The following is a 25,259-nucleotide window of genomic DNA, read 5'->3' as shown; positions in this document are numbered from 1 at the left end:
CGGTATTACGTGGCAGGTGCACTAGCCGGTGTTACGTGGCAGGTGCGCTAGCCGGTGTTACGTGGGGGGCGGGCTAGCCGGTGTTACGTGGCGGGTGCACTGCCGGTGTTACGTGGCGGGCGCGCTAGCCAGGGGCTACGTGGGGGGCGTGCTAGCCGGTGTTACGTGGGGGGCGCGCTAGCCGGTGTTACGTGGCGGGTGCGCTAGCCGGTGTTACGTGGCAGGTGCGCTAGCCGGTGTTACGTGGGGGGCGCGCTAGCCGGTGTTACGTGGGGGGTGCGCTAGCCGGTGTTACGTGGCGGGCGCGCTAGCCGGTATTACGTGGCGGGTGCACTAGCCGGTGTTACGTGGCAGGTGCGCTAGCCGGTGTTACGTGGGGGGCGGGCTAGCCGGTGTTACGTGGGGGGTGCACTAGCCGGTGTTACGTGGCGGGCGCGCTAGCCAGGGGCTACGTGGGGGGCATGCTAGCCGGTGTTACGTGGGGGGCGCGCTAGCCGGTGTTACGTGGCGGGTGCGCTAGCCGGGGGCTACGTGGGGGGTGCACTAGCCGGTGTTAGGTGGGGGGCGCGCTAGCCGGTGTTACGTGGCGGGTGCGCTAGCCGGTGTTACGTGGGGGGTGCGCTAGCCGGTGTTACGTGGTGGCCGCGCTAGCCGGTGTTACGTGGAGGGCGTGCTAGCCGGTGTTACGTGGCGGGCGCGCTAGCCGGTGTTACGTGGCGGGCGCGCTAGCCGGTATTATGTGGCGGGCGCGCTAGCCGGTATTACGTGGCGGGCGCGCTAGCCGGTATTACGTGGCGGGCGCGCTAGCCGGTATTACGTGGCGGGCGCGCTAGCTGGGGTGGGGGTGGAAGTGTCACTGTTCACACACAAGCACTGGGATCTTTTTAGTGGGAAGTTCTGGTGAGAAGAATCTAGCACCACCCTGTGAAGGGACCCAGCCCTTCATTGTTCATTTGAAGCTCCGGACCAAGCCGCAGCGAAACCCCCTTAAAAACGCTGCTGAGCAGATGGCTTCAGAGCTCCTAGTCGCCCCGGTTTGGACCTTGGCAAGGAAAGCGGTTCATTCCGTCACAGTGCAGCTTTTCCCACTCCCGGCTCCTCGCCATGGTGAGTGCCTTCCCTCCCCCTCTGCTACCCCCAGGCCGGAACGAATGGGATTGAGTCTGTTTCATTAAGTCCCTTTTCTGTAGCCTGGTTGGATTTGCACCACACGTAGCCCCCTCTTTCCCCACCTTTGTCAAGGCCTCAGGAATGCAGGGAGCCCGTGTGAACAGCAATCCGCGGACTCAGGAGCGATTCAGTGCTGCTTTGCTGTCAGCCCTTTTCACACCGAGCTGCCCTGTGGCCTGGGCTTTCAGACCCCTCGTGGGCCTGGCGCCTTGCACTGAAATGGCAGGTGGGACACAGCAGGTGTCATGCCAGAACTAGGCCACCGCACGGCGCGGATGGCGGCACTGCTCAGGGTTCAGGAGTGGAGCTCAGGAATAGTGGTACCGAAGCTCTTCCGGCTTTCGGGGCCCTGTCCTGGGAACGGGTGGGGCAGCTCTTGCTGGAGGAAGAAGAGGTGCCATTGAGTGGGGTACGTCTGCAGGGCATTCTCCTGGAGCAGCTGCACTCGGCAGAGGGGGGGGTCTGGGCTTGGCCAGTCAGGCAGGCCAGTGCTGCAGAACTGCAATGCCCAGAAGTGACAGTAGATCTTCAGGCTCCCGCCAGAGCGCCCAAGACAGGACACGGACTCGAGAGCTCCCCGCAGCTCAAGTGCCCAAGCGAGGACACTGCCGGGGTACGGGGGTTGCACCGTTTCTGCTGCAGTGTTTTGTTCTACCTGGAAGGCCCACCAATGTCTGTGACTAACGCTGAAACGCTGGCTGTTCTCTCTGGGCGGCGCTGCTGCCTCCCGCCGTGGCGCTCGACTGACTTCTGCGCCGCTCCGCACGGGGGTGCTGCATGGGGAGCGCGAGGCCCGAACGGTCATTTGCGCCGCTTGCTCCTGCGCGGCCGCCCAGCTGAAGTCAGCCAAGCGCACGGTAGGAAGCAGCAGCGCCGCCCAGAGGGAACAGCCAGGGGGCGGGGCCTGGACGAGCGTGCGTCTCTGACATCAGGAAAGGGCATTGGATTCAAAAGGAGGAAAGCGGAGCAGACACAGGATGCGGAGGAGACAGAGAGGAGAACGGAGGAGGCGGAGGACAACGAGAGAGAGAGGGGGAGGCAGGAGGAGGAGGAGAGAGAGAGAGAGAAACACAGAGTGAGAGGAGGGAGGGGGAGAAGAGAAAGAGGGAGAGATGGAGAGAGAGGCAGGAGGTGGAGGAGACCTGAGAGAGAGAGACCGAAGGCTCAGGAGAGAAGACCGACGTGGAGGAGAGACCTGAAAATCCCGTTTTATGACGCACTAATTGGCTAGTCATATATATAGTAGCCCAATGTTTGTGACTCTGTAACACTGTAGTGTTACGTATTGCCTCTGGGCGGCGCTGTTGCCTCTCACCGTGGCACTCGGCTGACTTCTGCGCCACTCAGCTGGGCCGCCGCGGGGGAGCAAGCAGCGCAAGTGGCCGTTTGGGGTCCACACTGCCCATGCAGGAGGGGGAGGAGAAGAGCGAGAGAGATGGAGAGAGAGGCAGGAAATGGAGGAGAGCTGAGAGAGAGAGAGGGGGGAGGCAGTAGGAGGAGGGGAGAGAGAGAGAGAGACGGAGCGAGAGACCGAAGACTCAGGAGAGAAGACCGAGATAGAAAGGGACTAGGGCGTGGAGGAGAGACCCGAAAATCCCGTTTTATGACGGGCTAATTGGCTAGTTTCGAAATAGCACGTGTAAGGGCCTCAGAAAGAAGCATCCTTTCCCTATGCCGTCAGTCTGGGCCCCACGCGTTTCTCTGCAAGGCATATCTGGCTCAGCAGCAGCTGACTGCTCATCAGGTAGCCATGAACCCCTTGCAAGACATGTGCCTGAAGTTGTACGGTACAAGCAGAGTCCCTTTCAGCCACTCAACAGCCAGGGCTCCCTTTCCTTTGTCCATAGGCCTTGCAGGAGGAGAGAATCTCGCTCTACGTTTGCACTGTGAGAGGAACCAGCAGAGAACTATGCAATCGTTAACGGTCCTGAGTGACAGTCGATGTTTTGGGGCTTCCCTCCTTTCCATTGTTGGTGTGCCAGCAAACTCCTGAACTCTCTGCCGCTTTTGCAGCCAATTTCTAGAGCTCGCTGAACTGATCAAAGCACTTACTGTCCTCAGTTCCCACTCTTCTCAGCCTGGTATTTGACCCCAGCGTGCACATCAACCCAAGCTGGTGTCTCACTCCTGGCAAGCCACATGGAACAAGAGAAGTCTTCCAGGGGAGCATCCGCAGCTCCCAGTATTCCAGCCTGTGCTCAGCAGACACCCTGCTTCAGCACAGAAAACGTTACCCTCTGCATCAAGTCCCTCTGGCGCTTCTGGCCCTTCAGTGTCAGAGGTACAAGAAGCGTGTGGGGGTCACTTTCCTGAATATGTGACTGCAATGAAATTGTGAGTGAGTGCATGTGCCAGAGGTAAATCTCCATGGACTCCTCTTTGAAAACGTTTGTAATTGCAGCAGGCAGCTTGTCCTGGAACAGGAAGAATGACTTCACGGCTGGAAACATCTGAAGCAGCCTTGTAATACCTGGAAATAAGGACAGCCGTTGTGTCTTGCTGCGATAAAGGAGTTTTCTGGATTCAGTGCCAACAAACTGCCGGTGTTTCTTCAGTGTCGATATGTAAAGTTTTCCAGTAATGCTCTGGGGGTTAATTGCAAGTGTGTCTGCCCCAGGATGGGCGTTCCATGTGTATGCTGAGCAACCCAGACTAATGTCACCTTCTGCGGCAGCTTCTTCATACTTGCAAGCAGGCTCTTGCTTTCTTCTTCGCACTTGGAGCCCTCCGACATTCTACTACGAAAGTGACACCCTTCTCACCCCACCTCTCTCTCAGTTCCCTGGCCACACGGTGCAAGTGTATCTGCAGTCTCAGTGGGTGTGCTTCGGGTCTCCGTTCGCTTTCGCTGCCACATACCCTCCTTCTGAGTTCTTACTGGAGCTGTTTGCACAGCACGTAATTGCAGCTCCACAGTAAGGTATGTTGCTCTCAAGGTCTTCCTGGGCAGTGCCAACAGAGTGCAGGCCAAGCAGGAGTTGACAATTGCGTCTCTCTTGGTTCAAGTGTTTGAACCCTTTCAGGCTCTCTCAATCAGAGGGTGACTTTTCCAGTAAGACAGATGATGCATGACAGTGTGAACCAGCAGAACACCTTCTACCACCCTAACCGCCCCCTCCACTTTGCTGCCTGGCTTTAACAAAATAAGCTGTTAACTTTGCCGATGAACTCTTCAAAAGAACCTCTTGTGTTCTTCAGAATCCACATGCGCCTGTAAATCGAGAGCCCCAGGGATGTCCGGCCAGCTCTGCATATCAACCGCTCCGCTACTCAACCACCAGGAGAACACAGACATTCTCTCTCTAGCTCTTCGGGCCTTTGGCATTATCTTCAGCGGCAGGTCACTTCGTCCAGCTCAAAGTGCAACAAATCAACTTGAACCAACTCCGCCAAGCCCAAGAGGAATTCCACGAGTAACACACAGTGACATGCCCCCAGCCGGGGTTGCATGCATTGCTAAAAGACCACAAAGCCAGCAGCTCCCCCAGCCCAAGCAGATCATGCCCCAATACCAGCCCTTCCCCCTCCCCACCGGCCTGGCTGAACCACGGGCCCCACAGCTGGCCACATGTGGGCACCAAACTCCTTCTCCGGGGACCATGCAAGAGGGAGGACACACGTTCTTTCTTCCAGTGGAGTGGCAGAGGTGCAGGCGGGCTGATGTTTCCTGCGGAGCCACTGCACAGACCCCATGCCATGGCTTAGCTGCACACTGGGCACTTGTTCCACTCCAGGTTTCCTGCCTGGCCGAGATCAGCCAGAGCAGCCTAAAATTGCCGCAGCAGACAACCCCCAGCCAAGTTCCCATTCGCAGCCGCCAGGTCCCCAGCACCCCGCTGGGTTTGAATGGCATGGGCAGAGAGCCCAAAGCCCAGCACCAGCCTGTCCCCTGGGCACAGGGGCAGCAGACTCTGGCTACCCAGCCGAAGGCAGCACAGGACTAAGGGTGTGGGAGCAGGGGTGTCACAAGGGTCTCACGGTTCACTCGAGTGTCTGCCAGACCTAGCAGTGACAGTGCAGGAAAGTGACAGTCCTGCCTAGTGGTTGTCCCCTGGGTGAGAGCAGGGGAACCTGCACTCTCTCCACCCCACTGGGTTCTGACCCAGGGCCCTGTGAGGCTGCCTCAGCTGCTCACCTGGCTTTGTGTTATTCAGTCTGCTCCAGTCCGGGTCTCCTGTGGCCGCTGCATGACTCTGGGGAACGTTGCTCAGTCCTGCCTCCTCCTTTGGGAGCTCAGCCCCATCACGCACCAGCTCGATACAGGCTCCATTCCAGTCCTCCCAGGGTGCGTCCTGATGCCAGCCCTGGATTGAGCTGCTGGCTGCCTTTTAAACCTCCCTCCCCTGTGAGCGTGCCCTGCAAAGGTGTGGGCGTGAAGCCTCTTTAGCCCTTCAGTGTTCCTTAACCCTGTGATTGGGGAGTGTCGGGGCTCCTACACCCCCTCACAAGGCAACCACACCACACCCTGCTGCCCTCACTTCTGTGCTGCGGGGGGTGGGGATGCTGCTGCTCTCCAGTCACCCAGCTCACCAACACGGACATGTTCAGATTGCAAACGCTGCTTGGGTGGAGATTAGAAGCCAGCCTGGGAAACCCAAACACACGGTAACCCTGCTTCAGCCATTACCATTGGGAGGATCATCACCCCCAGCTGCTGTCCACGAGCAGCTGGCTGGTCGGGTGTGGACAGAGCACGTGTCACACGGTGTGTCCTGCTGGAAAGGGTGCTCTTGTGGTAGACAGAAGCAGGGTACCACTGTGCATTGGGGCTCCTGAATTGGATAGGGGCCATGGAGGGGCCCATGTACTGAGCTCTGCCCTGCAAAAGGACTTGGCATCCATCAACAAGGAAGGAGCTTCCCCGGGTGCTGCAAAGTCTGGCTGGTCATTGGCAGGTTCACCAGCACTGATGTGCATGGGGCTCCCTGCTACCATGGTCTTTAGAACCTCAGCTCTTTTGGGAAAGCGAAAGTTGAACTTTTACTTCCCAGGCCATTGTGGCTATTAATGGTGGGGTGATTTCTCGGCCAGACGGGGTCCCAGTCCCCCTCTGCTTCTCTGCCTGATCAGCCCATGTCCTGGCCACATGTCTAGAAGACAAGGGCCGTACAGCCCCCTCGCCCCGTGGTAATGCACGCCTTTTGAGAGAAGGAAGCTACCCGAGCACCCTCTCTGCTCCTCCCATGGTCCAAAGGGCCCTTTCCCTCTCCTCTGTGATGGGAGACGGCCTCAGACTTTCACTGCAAATCCGGCTTTTCCTGCCTATTGCCCCTCGGAATCAGCACCTGCCGTCAGCACTTCAGCAGTGACTGGCCGTATCTAATCGCTGCTTGGGACCCGGAGGGGCCATTCCAGGACCGGCACTGGAGAGTCCAGAGCCACTCAAACGATCCACAACCCCAGCAATGCTCATTGAATACTGAGTCCAAAGCCACTCTGTAGCTAGCTGTGACCGGGCGAGAGCCAGAAGGGCCCTCCGATTGGCCAGCAAGGGTTTGTTCCCCCCCCCCCCCCCCCCCCCCCGCTCACCACCTGTCTGTCCGGCAGCAGAGATGCCAGGTGCCTTCCTGAAGACAGGCCAGGCCTCTCCCTCCAGCGGGATTCATGCCTCTTTGCTCTTCACATCGTCAGACAAACAGTCCCCCCACCCACGCACCAGCCCTGGGGCCATGAGCTAGCCAGTTCCCTGGGGCAGGCAGGGATGCACAGGGGCTTGGTTCGGACCACACCCAATCACATCACGTTCTCTGTGAGCCGTGAGGTGCGTCTGCCTCTCCTCTCCTGGCAAAGGCTCTCAGGTGAGTGATGCCCGGGCTTGCTCCGCATGATGGCACGCAAGGCATGGGGGCTGAGGGTTGGTTTCAGCACGGCAAAGCTGGCTGAGGAATTTTCTGTGTGGAGCCAACCTCAGACTCAACCTTCAGTGCTGGGCGAAATCTTCTGGCCCAACTTTTTCCTCTCCAAAAACACAGATTTGAGTTGGCTGAAACATTTCACAAATTTGGGCTGAATCTGTCTAATAAGCAACAAAACCCCCAAGCCCCAAATAAAAATTCCAGAACAAACCAAAACTTTCCACTGTGAGTTTACTTCACTTGTACGTTTGAACAAGTGAAAGAACCTTAGAACCGAAGTGTTTTGTTTCGGGCTGAACAAAACGTTTCGTTCAACTGGAAATTCCTTTTTTTAGCTATTTCACTTCTCTAGGAAAAATTCATTTGGGGACAACCTGAAATGACTCCCCTCCGCCCATCCCAGTTTTCACTCTCCCCAGCAGACAGGCACTTGCAGCTCCAGCCACGTCAGGCCTGGCCGGGCTTCCTGCTGCCTCAGAGCCCACGCGTGGGAGGAGAGGGTGAGGGGCTCACCGGAGCATTAACGAGTCACTGGCCCAGCACAGGGCTTCACAGCCTGGTGACAGTCACCCACCAACGCTGCCAATCAGGGGAGCCGCCAGAGGGGCTGCTGCACACACCCAGAAGGGGCGGGGCTGCAGGCAGCCAGCCCTCAGAGCTGCCAGGGGCTCCGGCGGCGATTTAAAAGGGCGGGGGCTCCGGCCACTGCTGCGATCACAGCGGTGGTGGCCGGGGGCTCCGGGCCCTTTCGAACTGCTGGGCCGGGGGCAGTTGCCCTGTCGCGGGCCTGCTGCCGCACGTGGCCACTTCTCTCCTGCAGCATCGCCCCCTCCAGTCTCTGTGCCCTGCAGCTTTCCAGCCTTGACAGGGCCCGGGGTCCCAAGGGAAGAATCAGGTTCTCCTGGCAGGCAGGAGTGCAAAGGGGCTGCTGACTGCACAGCTGGGTTGTGGGCTCAGGCACCGTGCGTGGGGAGAGGAGCAGAGCCACTGGGCGGCTTGGGGGGCAGAGCCATTCGCCTTTGGGAGGGAGGGAGGTTCTGCTGTCACTTGGTCTTGGCCCCATTCCCACAGGGGCCCACGCACTTCCCTGGCCATGGCTTGAGGTGAAGGAGCCCTTGCTCTGTAGCCCCCTGTGCTCCGTCAAGGGGGCTGATACCGGTGCAGCCTTCCTGCCTGTGCTGGAATTTCTCCTAACCTACACTGGCCTGGCTGAGAGCAGTCTCAGACTGTGTGCCAGCAAAGCACTCTCCTTCAGAGAGGAGACCTTTTTCGGGGCTTCAGCTCAGCTGCCTCCTCCTCCAGGAGCAGAAAGTGCATGGCCTGAGATGCCCGCTGGTCGTGCTTAGCCTCGAAAGCTGGTCCACAGCGGGCTGAAGGTGCAGAGGGTCCTAAACTCCCCCGACAGCTTTTCCTTGGCTCCCCCAGGTGGGGCCCCAGGTCCTGGCCTGGCCAGACCCATCTGGCTGCGACGTGCAGCCTGGGCGCCAGGCTGTTTGGCAGGGGTGGCAGATGAATGGAGCAAAGCAGTCAGGCTGGAGGGTAGTAGGTTTAGTTTATTAGTCAACAGTGTCTGCTTACAGGGGTGCCGTACAAGCTGGCGGGTGCGAGGAGGATGCGGGGCCCTAACTCCTGGCTAGATGGCGGCTTCGCTCGCCTCCCCTTGCTGGGGTTGGGACGTTCTGCTAGCTCCCCAGAGCAGTCCAACATGAATGGGCACCGGTGCCACGTCCGAACGTCCGTGCAAAGAACAGGCAATTTTCACAGAAAATAAAGACATGGCCCGGGGGGGGGGGGAGGAGAGACAGCAGTCGGGCTAACTAGCCACCTGCCAGGCAAGTCCCAGGGCCCAGCGCGCTAGAAGCAAGCAGACTGATGAAACACATGGCCCTGCAACTGTACATCAGAGCCAATTAGCATCCCCCAAGCTGTGCTAGTGACCGGGAGCTCAGTCCAGGCCCTCCATAGTCCCCTGCCCTGCCTGGGAGTCAGTGAGAGTCAGGGGAGGGGAGCTGGGCCTGCAGGCCACAGGTGTCACAGACCAGCCTGCGCCCGCAGCTTCGGCAAGGGGCAGTGCCACAGGGGGACCAGGGTGGCTCCTGCTGGGATGGCCCAGCTGCCCGGCTCTGCTGCCCCAAGGACTGTGAGATGAGGCCGAGGCCAGGCCCTGCTGGAGCGGTGAGGTCGGGCAGCTGTTTGGCCTCTGTGCTGCTCTGGCCGGGCAAAGGGCTGGAGAGCTGCAGGCTCCCTCAGCGAAGGAGCCCCCTTGGCAGGGCACAGGTGCAGGGAGGGGTCCTAACCAGAACAGCCAGCTCCCAAGCCGGCCCTTTGTGCAGCCCCAGGCCGGTTGGTCACTGCAGTGTCTACCCTCTGCCAGCGCGCTGGCCCTGAGCCCAGCCAGCCAATGGAGATCTGAGGCGGCTTTAAAACGGGCTGGGCCTGGGGCCCACATCACAGTGTTTCTCAGCCTTTTTGTACGAAGTGCCCTTTTCAAGCCCATGATCGGTACCGCAGCCCCACCGTTCTCAGACACACACGGGTTTGTTCTACCACTGCAACCCAGTCGTTCAAACAACTTAATCACAGCTGGGCGGGTGAGGAAATTTTGGGTGTAAAAAGTACAAAAATAATAAAACGCTGTAAAATGTAAATCAAAAATTCAGTTTTCTCCAAATTTCAGTTGTGTTGACGCACCCCCCAGACATCTGTCGAGTACCCCGAGGTACCCGGACCACTGGCTGAGAAACACTGCGCTAGCACAGTTAGCTCCTTCGCAGTGCTCAGCGCCACCCAGCGGCCCTCTGCTCTGCTTGCGTCTGCCTGCTGAGGGCCGAAGGGCAGCAGCCTGGCCCTGGGCACGCGCAGCGATAACCCTGCCTGCTGGAGGCCAAAGGGCAGCAGCCTGGCCCTGGCTGGCCCCGGGCACGCGCACCGATAACCCTGCCTTCGCACACCAGAGCAGTCTCTGCGGCCCTGCTCACGGGGGCAGGTTCCACTCCAGCTTGCTGTGACTTGGATGCAGAGCAGCACAGACATCGCTGACGGGCAAAGCGTCGGCTTCTTGGAGGGGACCGTGCCCTTTTGTGGACTCACCCTGGGCAGAGGCCTGGGAATCAGGTCCGGAAGCTGAGCTAACCTGGTGTACACGTGCTGTGCTTGCCTTGCGGGGAAAAGACACGGCCCAGCCCGTGCATTCAGCGATGGGGACTCCAGTGAACACAGCCACCGAGCCTACGTCTGGCACAAGCAGGGACTAGCAGCATCCAGTGGCCTTCCAGCCCCACAGCAAGCCCCTCACCAAGCCATGCCCTGGCAGGTCTAGGGTGCTAGACCCTCGACTCCCTCGCACAGCTCTGAAATCAGCCCCGCACAATGCTTTGAGAGAGGCACAGCCTCTGCAGACAGGCCTCCCCGCAGGGCCATGGCCGCAGGTGTGTGTCCAGGCAGACATCAGTGCACGGGGTGCAGTGCACGTGCGAAGGTACTCGCCGGCAGACTCCCGTAGTGCTACACCGAGGTGCTGTTCAGGCAGACGTGCACTGCTCCTCACACGTGAAAGCAAGCATGCTCACACACAGCGCCTCGTCGCACGCACACATGTTCTCACGCACACACGCAGAGGGAGGGCGCTCGAGTGTGAGGGAATTAGTCTGACACCCCAGAAAACCGAAGCTTAGTGAGTGGCCGGGGCTGCGCTAGGGTGTTAAATAGCAAATTAGTGTCTGTAATCCGCTGATGCTGAGCATTGAGGCTACAATAAATCTTGCGGCTGGGCTCAGCCAGCCGGCGGAGCAACGCGCTTCCCCTTGCTCGACAGGCAGTCCCGGCCCCACGCCCCACTCACGCCCGCCGCCAGACACGCCCGAGGCCAACGCGGCCGCCTGCTGAGGACATTCGGCAGCAGCGCTTCATCCTCAGGCGCTGATTTCCACAGCGTTGGCCTCCTCCTGCTCCCGGATGATCTGGACGCCCGCAGTCCTCATCATGCGCGTGGTGCTCCGGGAGCGCACTGGAGAGCCCGGGGACCTGGGCGGGGACTTGTGCAGTCGGGAGGAGGCCGGGGACCTGGCTGGGGAGCGGGGATATCTGCGAGCTGAGCGGATGGGAGGACCTGGGGACCTGCCAGGAGGAGAGCTGGAGTAGCTGGGCGGTCCTGGCTCGGCTGCGGCTCTGGTATCCGGAGGGGAATCCTCTTCTGCCTCTGGAGATTCCTTCAGGAAGACAAGAAGCAACCGGCCACAGTCAGGAAGAGCTGGCAAAGGCAGCAAAGACAGGGCATGCGGGCAGGCCTAAAATGCCAGTGAGAGGCAGGCCCCGCCCGAGTGCCCCTGCCGTATCTGGCCTCTGCCTTCCCCCTCCCAGCTCCCAACAGCAGCAGGGGTTACTGTGTGTGGGAGGGATCCTTTCCCCTCCCCAGCACCAGGAGTCACGGGCAGCCTTTGACAGCAGGCCTTACAGTCGTTTTCTATCTGTCCAATGCTCCTGGAGGTGTGGACAGGCCCCGGCCACTGCAGAGTGGAGACAGATCATGCCAGAGGGCATTGTAAACAGCAACAGCCTGTTTGCTGCCTGTGCAGGACCCCTGGGCGTCTGCAGGGGTTCCCAGGAGCTGCATGCTTGAAAGCTGCTGCAATGTGCTTTCTGATCTGTGGAGCTGCAGCTTATTGCACACAGAAAAGGATCAGACAGGCACTATTTGCTGTCCCTGCTCGCTGCGCTTCCCCCGGCCGCTCACTATAACATCTTTGCTGCAAGCCTGCATCGAGAACTGGGAGAATCGATGCATGTAATGTATGATACTTTAGCAACCTTACTCTCATGCTTTTCTTTCTTGTAGTAATAAACCTTTAGATTGTAGATTCTAAAGGATTGGCTCAGTGTGATTTGTGGGTAAGGTCCAGAGGGTAAATTGACTGGGAACTGTGGCTGGTTTCTTGGAACCGGACAGACCTTGTTCAGGAAAGGTGAGATTGGGCTCTAAGACCCCCCACCGGTGTATGAGGCCCGGGGCCATCTGGGGCACGGATATTGCTGGGGTGTCGGAGGGGTTTTGCTCGTGAGGCTTCAGGCAGGCAGCTGAAGTGCTGTGTGAGTCTGGTTTGCGGCCTGTTTGGGAAGGTCTCCAGTCTGGGGGCTGTAAGGAGCCCCAAATTTGGGCAATTTGCCCTGAGCGAATGCCCTCAGCTGTGCCCAGGCCCGGCCCGGTCTGTCACAGCTAAGTTTAGAAGATAAAATTTTAAAAGAACAAGTTAAAAATCGCTTAGAAAAGTTAGATGTCTGCAAGTCACCAGGGCCTGATGAAATGCAGCCTAGAATACTCAAGAAGCTGATAGAGGAGGCATCTGAGCCTTTATTCATCATCTTTGAAAAATCATGGAAGACAGAAGAGATTCCAGAAGTCTGGAAAAGGGCAAATCTAGTGCCCATCTATAAAAAGGGAAACAAGAAGAACCTAGGAAACTACAGACCAGTCAGTTTAACCTCTGTGCCAGGAAAGAAAATGGAGCATGTAATTAAGGAATTCATCTGCAAACTAAGGAATTCATCTGGAAGATAATAAGATGATAGGTAATAGCCAGCATGGATTTGTAAAGAACAAATCATGTCAAACCAATCTGATAGCTTTCTTTGATAGGATAATGAGTCTTGTGGATAAGGGAGAAGCGGTGGACGTGGTATACTTAGACTTTAGAAAGGCATTTGATATGGTCTTGCACGGTATTCTTATCAATAAACTAGGCAAATACAACTTAGATGGGACTACTATAAGGTGGGTGCATAACTGGCTGGATAACTGTACTCAGAGAGTAGTTATTAATGGTTCACAATCATGCTGGAAGGACATAAGTGGGGTTCCACAGGGGTTTCTTTTGGGACCAGTTCTGTTCAATATCTTCATCAATGATTTAGTATCAGAAGGGTAGCTGTGTTAGTCTGAATCTGCATAAACAACGAAAAGTCCTGTGGCACCTTAGAGACTAACAAATTTATTGGAGCATAAGCTTTCGTGGGCAAAGACCCACTTTGTCAGATGCATGTCATGTTCCAGAGGCAGGTATATTTATCATTTATACCTGCCTATTTATATTTATACTTGCTTCTGGAATTTCCACTACATGCATCTGATGAAGTGGGTCTTTGCCCACAAAAGCTTATGCTCCAATAAATCTGTTAGGGTATGTCTACACTTGCACCCTAGTTCGAACTAGGGATGCAAATGCAGGCATTCGAAATAGTCAATGAAGCAGGGATTTAAATATCCTGCACTTCATTAGCATGATCTCGCTGGTGCGTTACTCTGAATGCCAGCTGTTTCGAAAGTGAAAGTGTGCACCGGGACACGTTAGATTGAACCAAACCCCTTGGTTTGAACTAATGTTACTATGAGGAGCACTATGAGAAGTAACGTTAGTTCGAACCAAGGGGTTCAACGTGCACTTTCACTTTCGAAACAGCTGACATTCGGAGTGATACGCCAGTGAGATCATGTTCATGAAGCATGAGATATTTAATTCCCCGCTTCATAGACTATTTCGAATGCTTGCATTTGCATCCCTAGTTCAAACTAAGGTGCAAGTGTAGCCACAAGACTTCTTGTTGTTTATCAATGATTTAGATATTGGCATACAGAGTACGCTTATTAAGTTTGCAGATGATACGAAGCTGGAAGGGTTGCAACTACCGTGGAGGATAGGGTCAAAATTCAAAATGATCTGGACAAACTAGAGAAATGGTCTGAGGTAAACAGGATGAAGTTTAAGAAGGACAAATGCAAAGTGCTCCACTTAGGAAGGAACAATCAGTTTCACACATAAAGAAGGGGAAGTGACTGTCTAGGAAGGAGTACGGCAGAAAGGGATCTAGGGGTCATAATGGACCACAAGCTAAATATGAGTCAACAGTGTGATGCTGTTGCAAAAAATCCCAAAACCAAACATCATTCTGGGCTGCATTAACAGGAGTGTTACAAGCAAAACCCGAGAAGTCGTTCTTCCACTCTACTCTGCACTGATTAGGCCTCAGTTGGAGTATTGTGTCCAGTTCTGGGCATCGCATTTCAAGAAAGATGTGAAGAAACTGGAGAAGGTCCAGAGAAGAGCAACAGAAATGATGAAAGGTCTAGAGAACATGAGCTATGAAGGAAGACTGAAAGAACTGGGCTTGTTCAGTTTGGAAAGGAGAAGACAGAGAGGACATGAGAGCTGTTTTCAGGTATCTAAAAGGGAGTCACAAGGAGGAGGAAGAAAAATTGTTCTGCTTGGCCTCTGAAGATAGGACAAGAAGCAATGGGCTTAAACTGCAGCAAGGGAGGTTTAGGTTGGACATTTGGGGAAATGTCTGAACTGTCCGGGTGCTGAAACACTGGAATAAGTTGCCTAAAGAAACTCCATCTCTGGAGATATTTAAGAGCAGGTTACATAGACATCTATCAGCGTTGGTGCTGGGTCCTGCCGTGAGGGCGGGGGACTGGACTCAATGACCTCTCCAGATCCCTGCCAGTCCTAGTGTTCTATTATTCTAAGTGATCCCTCCCCTGTCACTCATTCCCAGCCCCTGACACACACAGGCTCAGGACACCCTCTCTGTCCCTCCTGGCTAAGAGCCATCGATGGACCTAACCGCCATGGATTTATCTAGTCTGGATTGAATGTTCCAGCTACATGGGACCTGCCAAACTCAGAGGTGCCACAAATCCCATTGCAGATCCGCTGTGCGAGAGCCAGGTGAATCTCAGCTGTTTGCTTTGGAGGAGCTTGAATGGCCATTTCTAGGGTGGGCCCCTCTGGGGTTCACGACCCACAAGTTTTGCTCCGAGTTTCTGGTTCAGCTGTCAAACCTCAGAGGAATTCAATCAGCGTGTCTGGGTCTCCCCGTTTCACTTGAAACCACAAGTCCCGCGCAGTCTCCACGCATGGCTCTAAACCTCCAGAGTCCCCCAACCCGGACAGGAGACTGACATACCACGGGTCTATGGCCTCTTGCTAGGGCTTCACTGGAAGTGTCTCCCACAGCTCCAGGATTGAGGGTCAGTGCCTGCGTGGCCATGCGAGTGTCCCCTCTCCCGCCTTGCCTAGAACAGGGCGGTCTCGCCCTTTGGTATGGACAGAGCTTGCTCTGAGAAATGACAGGCCCTGCGGGTTACAAGCACTACACTTACTTTGTCCTTTAGGATGTAGAGAGCCACGGGATTCCTGCGTTCATGTTCTCCACTGTGGGGGACAAGCTCAGCTGCACGGAAACAACAAACAATGTTGGTGACATTTCTGACGAGGAGCTGGCGAAGGACCCTGTGCGCAGCCTGTGTCCGTCTGTCCACATGTCTGTCCCAGCTGCTGTGAAGGTGCTAGAGCCCTCTTGGCCTTGCCTGGATTCTCGGAGCAGGATGGCGACCCAAGTTCAGGCAATCTGCCTTCTCCGCCAGCTCAGACTCCTGAGCTGGGTCACGGAAACGCTGCCCTTTGATTGTGGGACTGGCTTGCACTAGCTGGCAGGCAGAGGCTGCCAGCATGGAGCCACACGCCAGAGGGGTGAAAACGGGCCCCTGCGTGCTTGTGCTGCACAACAGAGCCGGAGTGGCCAAGTGCAGCTTCAGCTCCCGAGTGTCAGATATAGACACCTCTGTGGGTAGCCCCCCAGCCTGCATCGGAGCAGGAACCGGAGCTCACAGCCGTCGTTTAGGGCGCAGGAGCTGTGGGCGCAGCCTGTGGCATGGAGAACCCTCCACTCCCAGGCCCCACAGGAGAAAGGGGCCCAGGCACAAGCAAGGGAAACAGGAGGGTTTTGTTCAGATTTGTGGTCTGTGCAAAGTCAGACAGGAGCCGGGGGCTATGGAGGAGGGATTCAGCAACGTGAGGATTCCCTGCTGTGTTCCCTCCCTCTGGGGCACCGGGCATTGGCCCCTGGGGGCAGACCGGACTCCGGGCTGGATGGACCTTTGGGCTGACCCAGCCTGGCGGTGCTTATGCAAGCCCTTTCGTACCCCTCCCCCAAACGGCCATGACACAGCACTAGCCCTAGGGCCCCATCTGGCCTTTGGTTTCAGGCAGGTGGGCAGAGCCCCGGTGATGGAAAAGGGGCCACAAATAAGCGATGGGCTTGAGGAGTGAGAAACCAGAGAAATGTGGCTAGAGCACGGTGCCCAGAACGCCTGTGCTAGGAGCTCAGGGCTAGGGCTGGTTAGGGTTCGGGTTAGGGTTAGGATGGGTTAGGGCAGGTTAGGCTTAGGGCTGGTTAGGGTTTGGGCTAGGGTTGGTTAGGGTTAGGGTTAGGGAGGGTTAGGGTTAGTTAGGCTTAGGGCTGGTTAGGGTTTGGGTTGGTTAGGGTTTGGGCTAGGGTTGGTTAGGGCAGGTTAGGGTTTGGGTTGGGTTGGTTAGGGTTTGGGTTAGGGTTGGTTAGGGCAGGTTAGGGTTTGGGTTGGGTTGGTTAGGGTTGGTTAGGGCAGGTTAGGGTTTGGGTTGGGTTGGTTAGGGTTTGGGCTAGGGTTGGTTAGGGTTTGGGTTGGGTTGGTTAGGGTTTGGGCTAGGGTTGGTTAGGGCAGGTTAGGGTTTGGGTTGGGTTGGTTAGGGTTTGGGCTAGGGTTGGTTAGGGTTTGGGTTAGGGTTGGTTAGGGTTTGGGTTGGGTTGGTTAGGGTTAGGGCTCCATGCTTGAACCTCCCCGTGCTGGAAGCTCAGGGTTCCTAACTCAAAGAACACAAGAGGGAGAGGAGGCAGGAACATCCCCAGGGAAGTTGAGTTTGGCAAGGCAGGCAGGTGCCTCGGGCACTGTTGGGTTTCTCTCAGCAGCACAGCGTGGGCTGGGTTAGGTCCAGAGTCCGTTCGCCTGGCCCTGGGATGGGGCACAGAACCCAGGGCGGGCGGGTGCGGGCGTTTCAGCCACACCTTGATTACTCAGGGTGATGACCCGATTAAAGCCCTTCCCACTCAGCCTGGCAGGGAAGGAACTGCCCAGGAGCGAGCCCTGTGTGCGTGAGTGTCGTGCCACCCACCTGAGCAGTGCCACGACGACCACTGCCCCACTGGGGCCCTCCTCACGTGAGCCGTTCCGCCGGGGGGGGGGGGCACAAGGGAGCTCTGACAACAAGGAGTTTCCCGAGCTGCCCAGTGCGTGTAAACAGGTACGACCGCTCTTCCCGTTTTCTTTGCCTGCCGAGGGGTTGCCACAGGCCCTGAGAGGCTGCAGCCACCTGTGCCCCGAGAGGGAGCTGAGCAGACAGGGCCCCCGGCCAATGGCTTACCTTCCTGCTTGAAATGCGCCTCGCTCTGGTCCAGGTATTCCGAGGAGCTGTGCTTGTCCGGCTGCGGCTTGGCTCTGTAAGACACACAAGGTGCTTTGTGTGCTCAGAGGGCCCTCTGTGTGGGTCCCTGCAGTGCTCTTGGCTCTGGCCATGCATGCATTGCTGCCCAGCCCGTTTCCCCAGCTTCATACACAGCCCAGGCCTCTCCCGGCAGAAAGGAACAAAATCCCAGGGCTGCACGATGCAAGGGGCTGGCAGCTGGACCCTGTCTGCTCAGCTCCTGCAGTAACGACCGGGAAACCTGGAGCAGCAGCAAGGTTTGGTGCGCAGGGATTGAGGGGGCACAGGGAGTAAAGGAGCAAGAGAGACCAAGGGGATTTGGGAACTGGCTTGGGACGAGATCCCTGCTCCAGGGGCCAGTCTGCCCTACTGTGGCTGTGGGTTTCATCTGCTCCAATGTGAAACATTTCAGGGTTTTACAAACGTGCACCAGAGCTGGATGGGGACTGGTCAGGCACTCTGAGAGCTGCAGGACACAGGCAAGCCAGGCTGTGGGCAATCGCGGGGCAGAGGCACTGGGGAAGGGAAGGGATTTCAAGCCTCTGGGGGTATGGAACCCTCCTGCTCTGCCTTAGCGCTGACGGCCCCGCACGCAGCAGTGTGGACTCTGTTCTGAAGGCTGGCCCATTGCTGGGAGCCAGCCCCGCCCTGGTGTCACGGACAGTGACACAGACATTCTGCTCCCCGGGACCCAGTGGAACAGGGGCAGCGAGCTACTGGCCCCTCTAGCGCCTTTCCTGCTGGGCGTTTGGGAAGGGGCGGCCAGGCAGGCCGCAAAGCCGGCTGGACCCTTGGCCCTGATGCATGCGGGGACAGGGGTGGCCCCTCACCGGGTGTGGGGAGATTCCCCAGACAGGAGCCAGCAGAGCTCGTGGCCTCACCTCCCTCCCCACAGCCCCAGGCATGTGAGGAGGTGAGAGTGGAGCACCGCAGCTGCCCCGAACAGCGTGTGGGCCCCAGACTGCTCTGTCCTGCCACCAGGCAGATAACTGTGAGCTGCACCCAGCTGGGATTCTGAGCATTATTCGTTCATTCACAGTGGGCTGTGTCGTCGAGTTTCTGGAGTTCGAAGAGCGACAGGCCTGACAGAGCAGGGGGAGCAGCCGGGGGAGCAGTGTCCCTGAGGTGGGGCCAGGAACTGGGTGCAGGGAGCAGCTGGGGGAGCAGTGTCCCCGGGGTGGGCCAGGGCCGGGTGCAGGGAGCAGCCGGGGGAGCTGTGTCCCCAGGGTGGGCCAGGGCCGGGTGCAGGGAGCAGCCGGGGGAGCTGTGTCCCCGGGATGGGCCAGGAGCCGGGGGAGCTGTGTCCCCGGGGTGGGCCAGGGCCGGGTGCAGGGAGCAGCCGGGGGAGCTGTGTCCCATGCAATCCCCAGGATGGGTCAAGGAGCAAAGTAACGGCTGTTTTACTCAAGTGTCGTGTGATGCTCACTTTTTGGCGGGTTTCCAGCAGGCGCAGACGGTCACCAAGGTGACGAGGAGGAAAATGCCCCCGGTGGAGAGGATTATGTAGAGCGAGCTCCGTCCTAGGAGAAAGGGGGAATGAGCGTCATGCCACAGCACTCTGCAGACAGGGCAAGAGCCTCAGTCCGCCCGCCAGCACCCAGCGGGGTCACATGGCCCCCGGGAACCCAACAGGCGGCAGAGGAGCAGCCTCTCTGGGCCCCAGCGCACGGCAACCGGAGCAGAAAGGGACAATTCGCCCCCTTCAGCCTGAGCCCCCAGGACCCAGCTCAGTGCCCGGACATATCCCTTCCCAGGTGTTTGTTGGACCCACAGGGTGCTGCAGAGGCCGCGAAGGCCCTTGCCTGGGAGGGAACCTTTGCTGGCCCTGGGCCTTGCAAACGTTGCCTGGAACTGTGGGGGTGGGGTTGGGAGGGGGCCAGGGTCTCTGTCAGCGAGATGCAGACTTGAAGGGCTCCGGAGCCAAATCAGGGATCAGCATCACCCAAAAGAGCCACAGTCGTGTGAATTCCTTGTGCCATTTACCACAGCGCTCCTCAGATTCCAGCAGCATGACGGGAGGAAATTTGTCTGTCTGTCTCTCTCTCTCTCTCACACAGAGAGAGATAAAAATTGAGCCTTTCAAGCTATTAAACATAAATCACGATTAATTGAATCGAATACCATTTATTTAAATATTTTGAATGTTATTTACATTTTCAAATATATCGATTTCAGTTACAACACAGAATACAAAGTGTACACTGCTCACTTTACATTTTTTTTACAAATATTTGCACTATAAAAACCAAAAGAAACAATCCTTTTCAATTCACCTTCCAGTGCAATGTCTGCAGCATGCAAGCTTCACTTACAAATGTAGAATTATGAGCGAAACAACCTGCATTCAAACCCAAAGCAATGTAAATCTCTAGTGCCTACAAGTCCACCCAGTCCCGCTTATTCAGCCCGTCGCTCAGACAAGCGGCTTTGCCTACATTTGAAGGAGACAATGCGTAGGGTTGCCAGGCATCTGGTTTCAACCTGAACACCTAGGCTACGTCTAGACTGGCATGATTTTCCACAAATTCTTTTAATGGAAAAGTATTTCCGTTAAAAGTATTTGTGGAAAAGAGCGTCTAGATTGGCACAGACGCTTTTCCGCAAAAGCCCTTTTTGCGGAAAAGCGTCCGTGCCAATCTAGACGCGGTTTTGCGCAAGAAAGCCCCGATCGCCGTTTTCGCCATCGGGGCTTTTTTGCGCAAAACAATACCGCGTTGTCTACACTGGCCCTCTTGTGCAATTTGCACAAGAGGGCTTTTGCCCGAACGGGAGCAGCATAGCATAGCATTTCTGCAAGAACACTGACAATCTTACATGAGATCATCAGTGTTCTTGCGGAAATTCAAGTGGCCAGTGTAGACAGCTGACAAGTTTTTCCGCAAAAGCAGGTGCTTTTGCGGAAAAACTTGCCAGTCTAGACACAGACCTGGTGAAAAAGGGACCTTGGCGGCTGCAGATAGCACCACTGACCAGGCTGGTAAAGTCCAGTTGGCGGCCCAGCAGGGCTCCGTGCCTGCCCTGGCACATCACTGCTCCTGGAAGCAACCTGTATGTTGGGCTTGTAGGTGCAGGGGTTGCCATGGGGGAGACCGCACACTGCTCCAATCCAGAGCGCCACTTCTGAGCTCCAGTTGGCCAGGAACCAGGCAAATGGGAGCTGCAGGGGTAGTGCCAGCAGGTACGGGCAGCCCCTGGCTCCTCCACCTAGGGGCAGGACCTGAGGACTGCTTCCAGGAGCTGCACAGAGCCAGGGAGCTGGCCTTAGCCCTGCCAACCGGGATCCACCCAAGATAAGTACCACACAACCAGAGCTGCACCCTGAACCACCCCCTCCCACAAGTCAGAACCTCTTACTGCCCCCAGAGACAACCGGAGTTGCCATAGGACTTCAAGATAATGGTCATGTGATGAAATCTCCAGGAATTCAGGCCAAGTTAGTAACCCTATGCAGCCTGAGTCCTACCCTCTTCTCCAGCCCAGTGAATAGGAGCCAGGAACTGAAGGAGAGGGACAGAGGGAGTGGGGGCGGAGTCTGGGGGCAGGAGCAGGACAAGGGTGTTGGATTTTATGCAGTTACAAAGTTGGCAACCCTAATAATGCTGTCCACTTCCTGTTTACAATGTCCCCTGAAAGAACAGGCATTCGCACGGCACTGGAGCTACTTCCGGGCCAGACGCACTGCACTGAAGATTCTTATGGCCCTTCATCCTTCAGCCAGCATTCCAGAGGGGTCCACATTGATCACAGCTGCTGCTTGCCAGTGATCCAAAGCACTGCAGACTAACGCATGGTCATTTTCACCAGCTGAGGCAGGGGGTTGAGTCTCTTTTCTCATGGGTCAGATTCTGTAGTTTCTGCAGCACAGTGTTGCTTTCAACAGCCTCAAAAGAGTAAATTCCACATCTCGGCCCTCTCAGATGTTGGAAGACATTTCGGATCCTTAAACCTTGGCTCAAGTGCTATAGCTGTCTTTAAAAATCTCACATGGGCACCTTCTTTGCATTTCACCAAATCTGCGGTGAAAGTGTTCTTAAAATGAACAGCATGTGCTGGGTCATCATTCAAGACTGCTATTGCATGAAATATGTGGCAGAATGTGGGTAAAACAGAGCAGGAGATATTTCATTATCCCCAAGTAGTTCAATCACAAATTTAATTAACACATTTTTTAATGAGCATCATCAACGTGGAAGCATGTCCACTGGAATAGTGGTCGAAGCATGAAGGGGCACATGAATGTTTAGCACATCTGGCCCATAAACCTCTTTCAATATCAGCTAGAAAAGTGTTACGTGAACACCTGTTCCCACTTTCAGGTGACAAAGTAAAGAAGAAGTGGGCAGTATGATCATCTGTAAATGTAAAGAAACTTGTTTGTCTTGGCCATTGGCTGAACAATAAGTAGGACTGACTGGACTTGTAGGCTCTAAAGTTTTACATCATTTTGTTTGTGAGTGCAGTTACATAACAAAAAATGTATATTTGTATGTTGCACTTTCATGATAGAGATTGCACTACAGTACTTGTATGAGGTGAACTGAAAATTATTATTTTACGGTGCAAATGCTTGTAATAAAAATAATAATATAAAATCAGCACTGTACACTTTATGTTTTGTGTTGTAATTGAACTATATTTGAAAACAATCAAACATCAGAAAAACATCTAAATTATGTAAGACATTTCAAATGGTATTCTATTGTTTAACAGTAAGATTAAAGTGTGAGTAACCATAATTAATTTTAAATCACTATTTATGTTTTTTAGTTAAATAGGTGAGTAACAGCTTTATAGATATTGTGTGTACATATTATTCTCACAGCAAAATCACTGACCATGCATTATCACCATCTACATCTGGCTAACAACACAGTAAAAGCACCCTGATTGGTTGCTAGCTTAGCTTGGGCACTAATTAAATCACACATACCACGTGCTGCAAAAAGCCACATAAAGAGCCATTAGCAGCTCCAAGCACCAGTCTGAGGCTCACTGGTCCATGTGCTCCAGCCCTCATTCTTTTGACTCAGAAATGGCAGCAAGCGGCAGGTGGCAGAATATGAACACTTCAGTGCTTTGTCCAGCGGTTTGGTGGGTGCCCAGCTCTGCTCTGGGCCAGACAGTGATTTTGGTTTTCTCTGTAGAAGCAGTGTTGCTGACGGATTAGAAGCCCTTCTGGCCAGTGCTCTGTGCATATGCTCACTCATTGTAACGCATGGCTCCAGCCAAGGACTGGAATCCAACAGACCCAACACCTTACGCCTCCACCCCCACCAACCAGCTTGTGTCTGGCTCTCAGGAAGGGGGCAGAGAACCATTGACCTTGCATGGCCAGATGTCAGAATGAATCGTACCACTAGGAATATCTGCCACAGGAGGCTTTGCCAACATCATTAGTTTTTGTGCTCCATCACTCATCACCCCTGGAGAAAAGGACTAATTCTACCAGTAACTCAACTGTGCCATCAGCAAACTACCGCCAGGCAAGCAACTCTGTCTATTGGAGACTTCAACACTAGAGTCAGCTCAGGTCACAAGACGTGGCGGCAACACAGTGACCACCACGGAGAGGGGAAAATGAACAACAATGGGCAAACGCTGGAAATGCTGCACCCTCAAGAACCGTGCAACCCCTAACCAACACCAACGTAATGGCCCAGTGCTCAAAGTAATGAGCCGTGAATGGGTCTGGTTTTGCTGTAGCCTGGGTTGTGATTGGTCCTGCCTGGACATGAGGCCAGGTCACCTGATGCAGGAACCCATTTTGGATCCGGTACTTTGCCACTCAAGAGAAGAAAAAGTTTGAACTGAGCACAAAGAATTCCCACCTTGGGCAAAAGGGACATAAAAGGGGGAACCAAACAATAGGGGTGGTTGCCAGGTGCCAGGAGACCCCCACTTCCCACCCAAGATGCCTGCTGGAAACATCTAAGACAGGAGTGAGAGAAGGATCGGGCCCAGCTTGTGAAAGAGATGATTAGAACAACTGTTAGGATAAGAATTTGCAGGTAACAAGTTTCTTAGTAAAAAAACAACAACAAATGGTCCGGTAGCACTTTATAAACTAAGAAAACACGGAGATGGTATCAAGAGCTTTCGTGGGCATAGCCCACTTCTTCAGACTCCCGTCATCTGAAGAAGTGGGCTGTGCCCACGAAAGCTCATGATACCACCTACATGTTTTGTTAGTCTATAAAGTGCTACCGGACCATTTGTTGTTGTTTTTCTGAATGGGTATGTCTAGACTACAGGGTTTTGTCGACAGAAGTTTTGTCGACAGATACTGTCGACAAAGCTTCTGTCGACAAAGAGCGTCTAAACTACAGCCAGTTCTGTCAACAAAGCAAGCCGCTTTGTCGACATAACAGTGTGGACGCAAAGGACAGTATAGATGCAATAATGCCTTCTATCGACAGAACTCTGTCAACAAAAGGCGTTATTCCTCGTAGAATGAGATTTACATACGTCGACAAAACTGCTGAGTTTTGTTGACGTTATGTCGACATAACTCAAAGGCAGCGTGGACGCAGGTATAGTTTTGTCGACAAAAGTCCACTTTTGCCGACAAAACCCTGTAGTCTAGACACACCCTATCAGACTAACTCAGCTACCCCCTGAAGTTTCTTAGCGTAATAGACCTAGCTGGTATGTTTTGTCTGTCTTCGCTCAGTGACTTCCTTTGATCTGTCTGTATCCACAGCAATCACTTAAATCCTACTTTTTATCATAAAGTTGTAGAATCACAGAACACTAGAACTGGACGGGACCTCGAGAGGTCGTTGAGTCCAATCTCCTGCCCTCATAATAGGACCAAGCACCGTCTAGATCATCCCTGACAGGTGTTTAACCTGCTCTTAAATCTCTCCAGAGATGGAGATTCCACAACCTCCCTGGGCAATTTATTCCAGCGTTTAATTCAGCAATTTATTCCTGACAGGTAGGAAGTTTTTCCTAATGTTCCACCTAAACCTGCCTTGCTGCAATTTAAGCCCATTGCTTCTTGTCCTGTCATCAGAAGACAAGGAGAACAATTTTTCTCCATCCTCCTTATAACACCCTTTTAGATACTCAAAAACAGCTATCATGTCCCCTCTCAGTCTTCTTTCCAAACTAAACAAATCCAATTCTTTCAATCTTCCTTCATAGGTCATGTTCTCCAGACCTTCCATCATTCTTGTTGCTCTTCTCTGGACCCTCTCCAATTTCTCCACATCTTTCTTGAAATGTGGTGCCCAGAACTGGACACAAGACTCCAGCTGAGGCCTAACCAGCGCACAGTAGAGCGGAAGAATGACTTCTCATGTCTTGCTCACAACACTTCTGTTAATGCATCCCAGAATCATGTTTGCTTTTTTTACAGCAGCATCACACTGTGTTTAGTAAGTTTAACTTACTTTTTATACTTGACAAAACCTTTCTTTATTATCAAGCCCAGTGTAAATAATTGTTACCTGGGGGAGCAACCAATGTGCATCTCTCTCTTTCATTGGCAAAGGGGGCAGACACCTTATGACCATTCTCGGTTTGAGACTTTTACCCAGAATAAGACGGATTTACTTAGGGATTTGGTCCTCTTGAGGGCTGTTCCTGGGGGCTGTACATGGCCTTAGAGTTGAGCCCTCCCAGAGCTGAGCTGAGCTGATCTCAGTGTCTGTGTTGCTCTGCTGGGGGTTGTGACCCCAACTTTGTGCCTGGGGTGGGGCAGACCAGAGCTTTTGGCCCAGCAGGACAGGGAGGTGGGGCGCCCCAGAGGGCAGGTAGGTGAGCTCAGTGGCATGACCAGCACACCGGATGACTGTCCCAAAGGGACCCCTGTGATTGAATCCATCCCAGAGAGCCCTTAGCCACCTGGCTGATGTTTGGGGTTTGCATCAGAGACTGGGGTGGGAACTGCACCCATTTGAGTGCTGTTAGCGTCAGGAAAAGTTGGAGTTCAGAGCAA

The 25,259-nt window shown here is 54.8% G+C and overlaps 1 protein-coding gene across 1 annotated transcript in view; it reads right to left on the bottom strand.

Annotated features, from left to right (window-relative positions):
* Positions 1–6,795: 6,795 nt before the first annotated feature.
* HEPACAM (hepatic and glial cell adhesion molecule) overlaps positions 6,796–25,259 on the bottom strand; it is a 30,809-nt gene continuing 12,345 nt past the window's right edge. Inside the window, exons 4-7 of the mRNA XM_006122322.5 lie at positions 18,744–18,837; positions 17,258–17,331; positions 15,181–15,251; positions 6,796–11,233 (exon numbers count right to left, since the gene is read on the bottom strand). Of these exons, the coding sequence (XP_006122384.2) occupies positions 10,937–11,233; positions 15,181–15,251; positions 17,258–17,331; positions 18,744–18,837 (536 nt within the window). The 3' untranslated portion in view covers positions 6,796–10,936. The remainder of the gene's footprint in view (positions 11,234–15,180; positions 15,252–17,257; positions 17,332–18,743; positions 18,838–25,259) is intronic.

This window comes from Pelodiscus sinensis, chromosome 25, assembly GCF_052426305.1.
Source record: "Pelodiscus sinensis isolate ZL-2025 chromosome 25, ASM5242630v1, whole genome shotgun sequence".
Taxonomy (NCBI): Eukaryota; Metazoa; Chordata; order Testudines; family Trionychidae; genus Pelodiscus; species Pelodiscus sinensis.
Note: the sequence above shows the minus strand (reverse complement) of the source record. Positions and strands in the feature narration are given on the sequence as shown.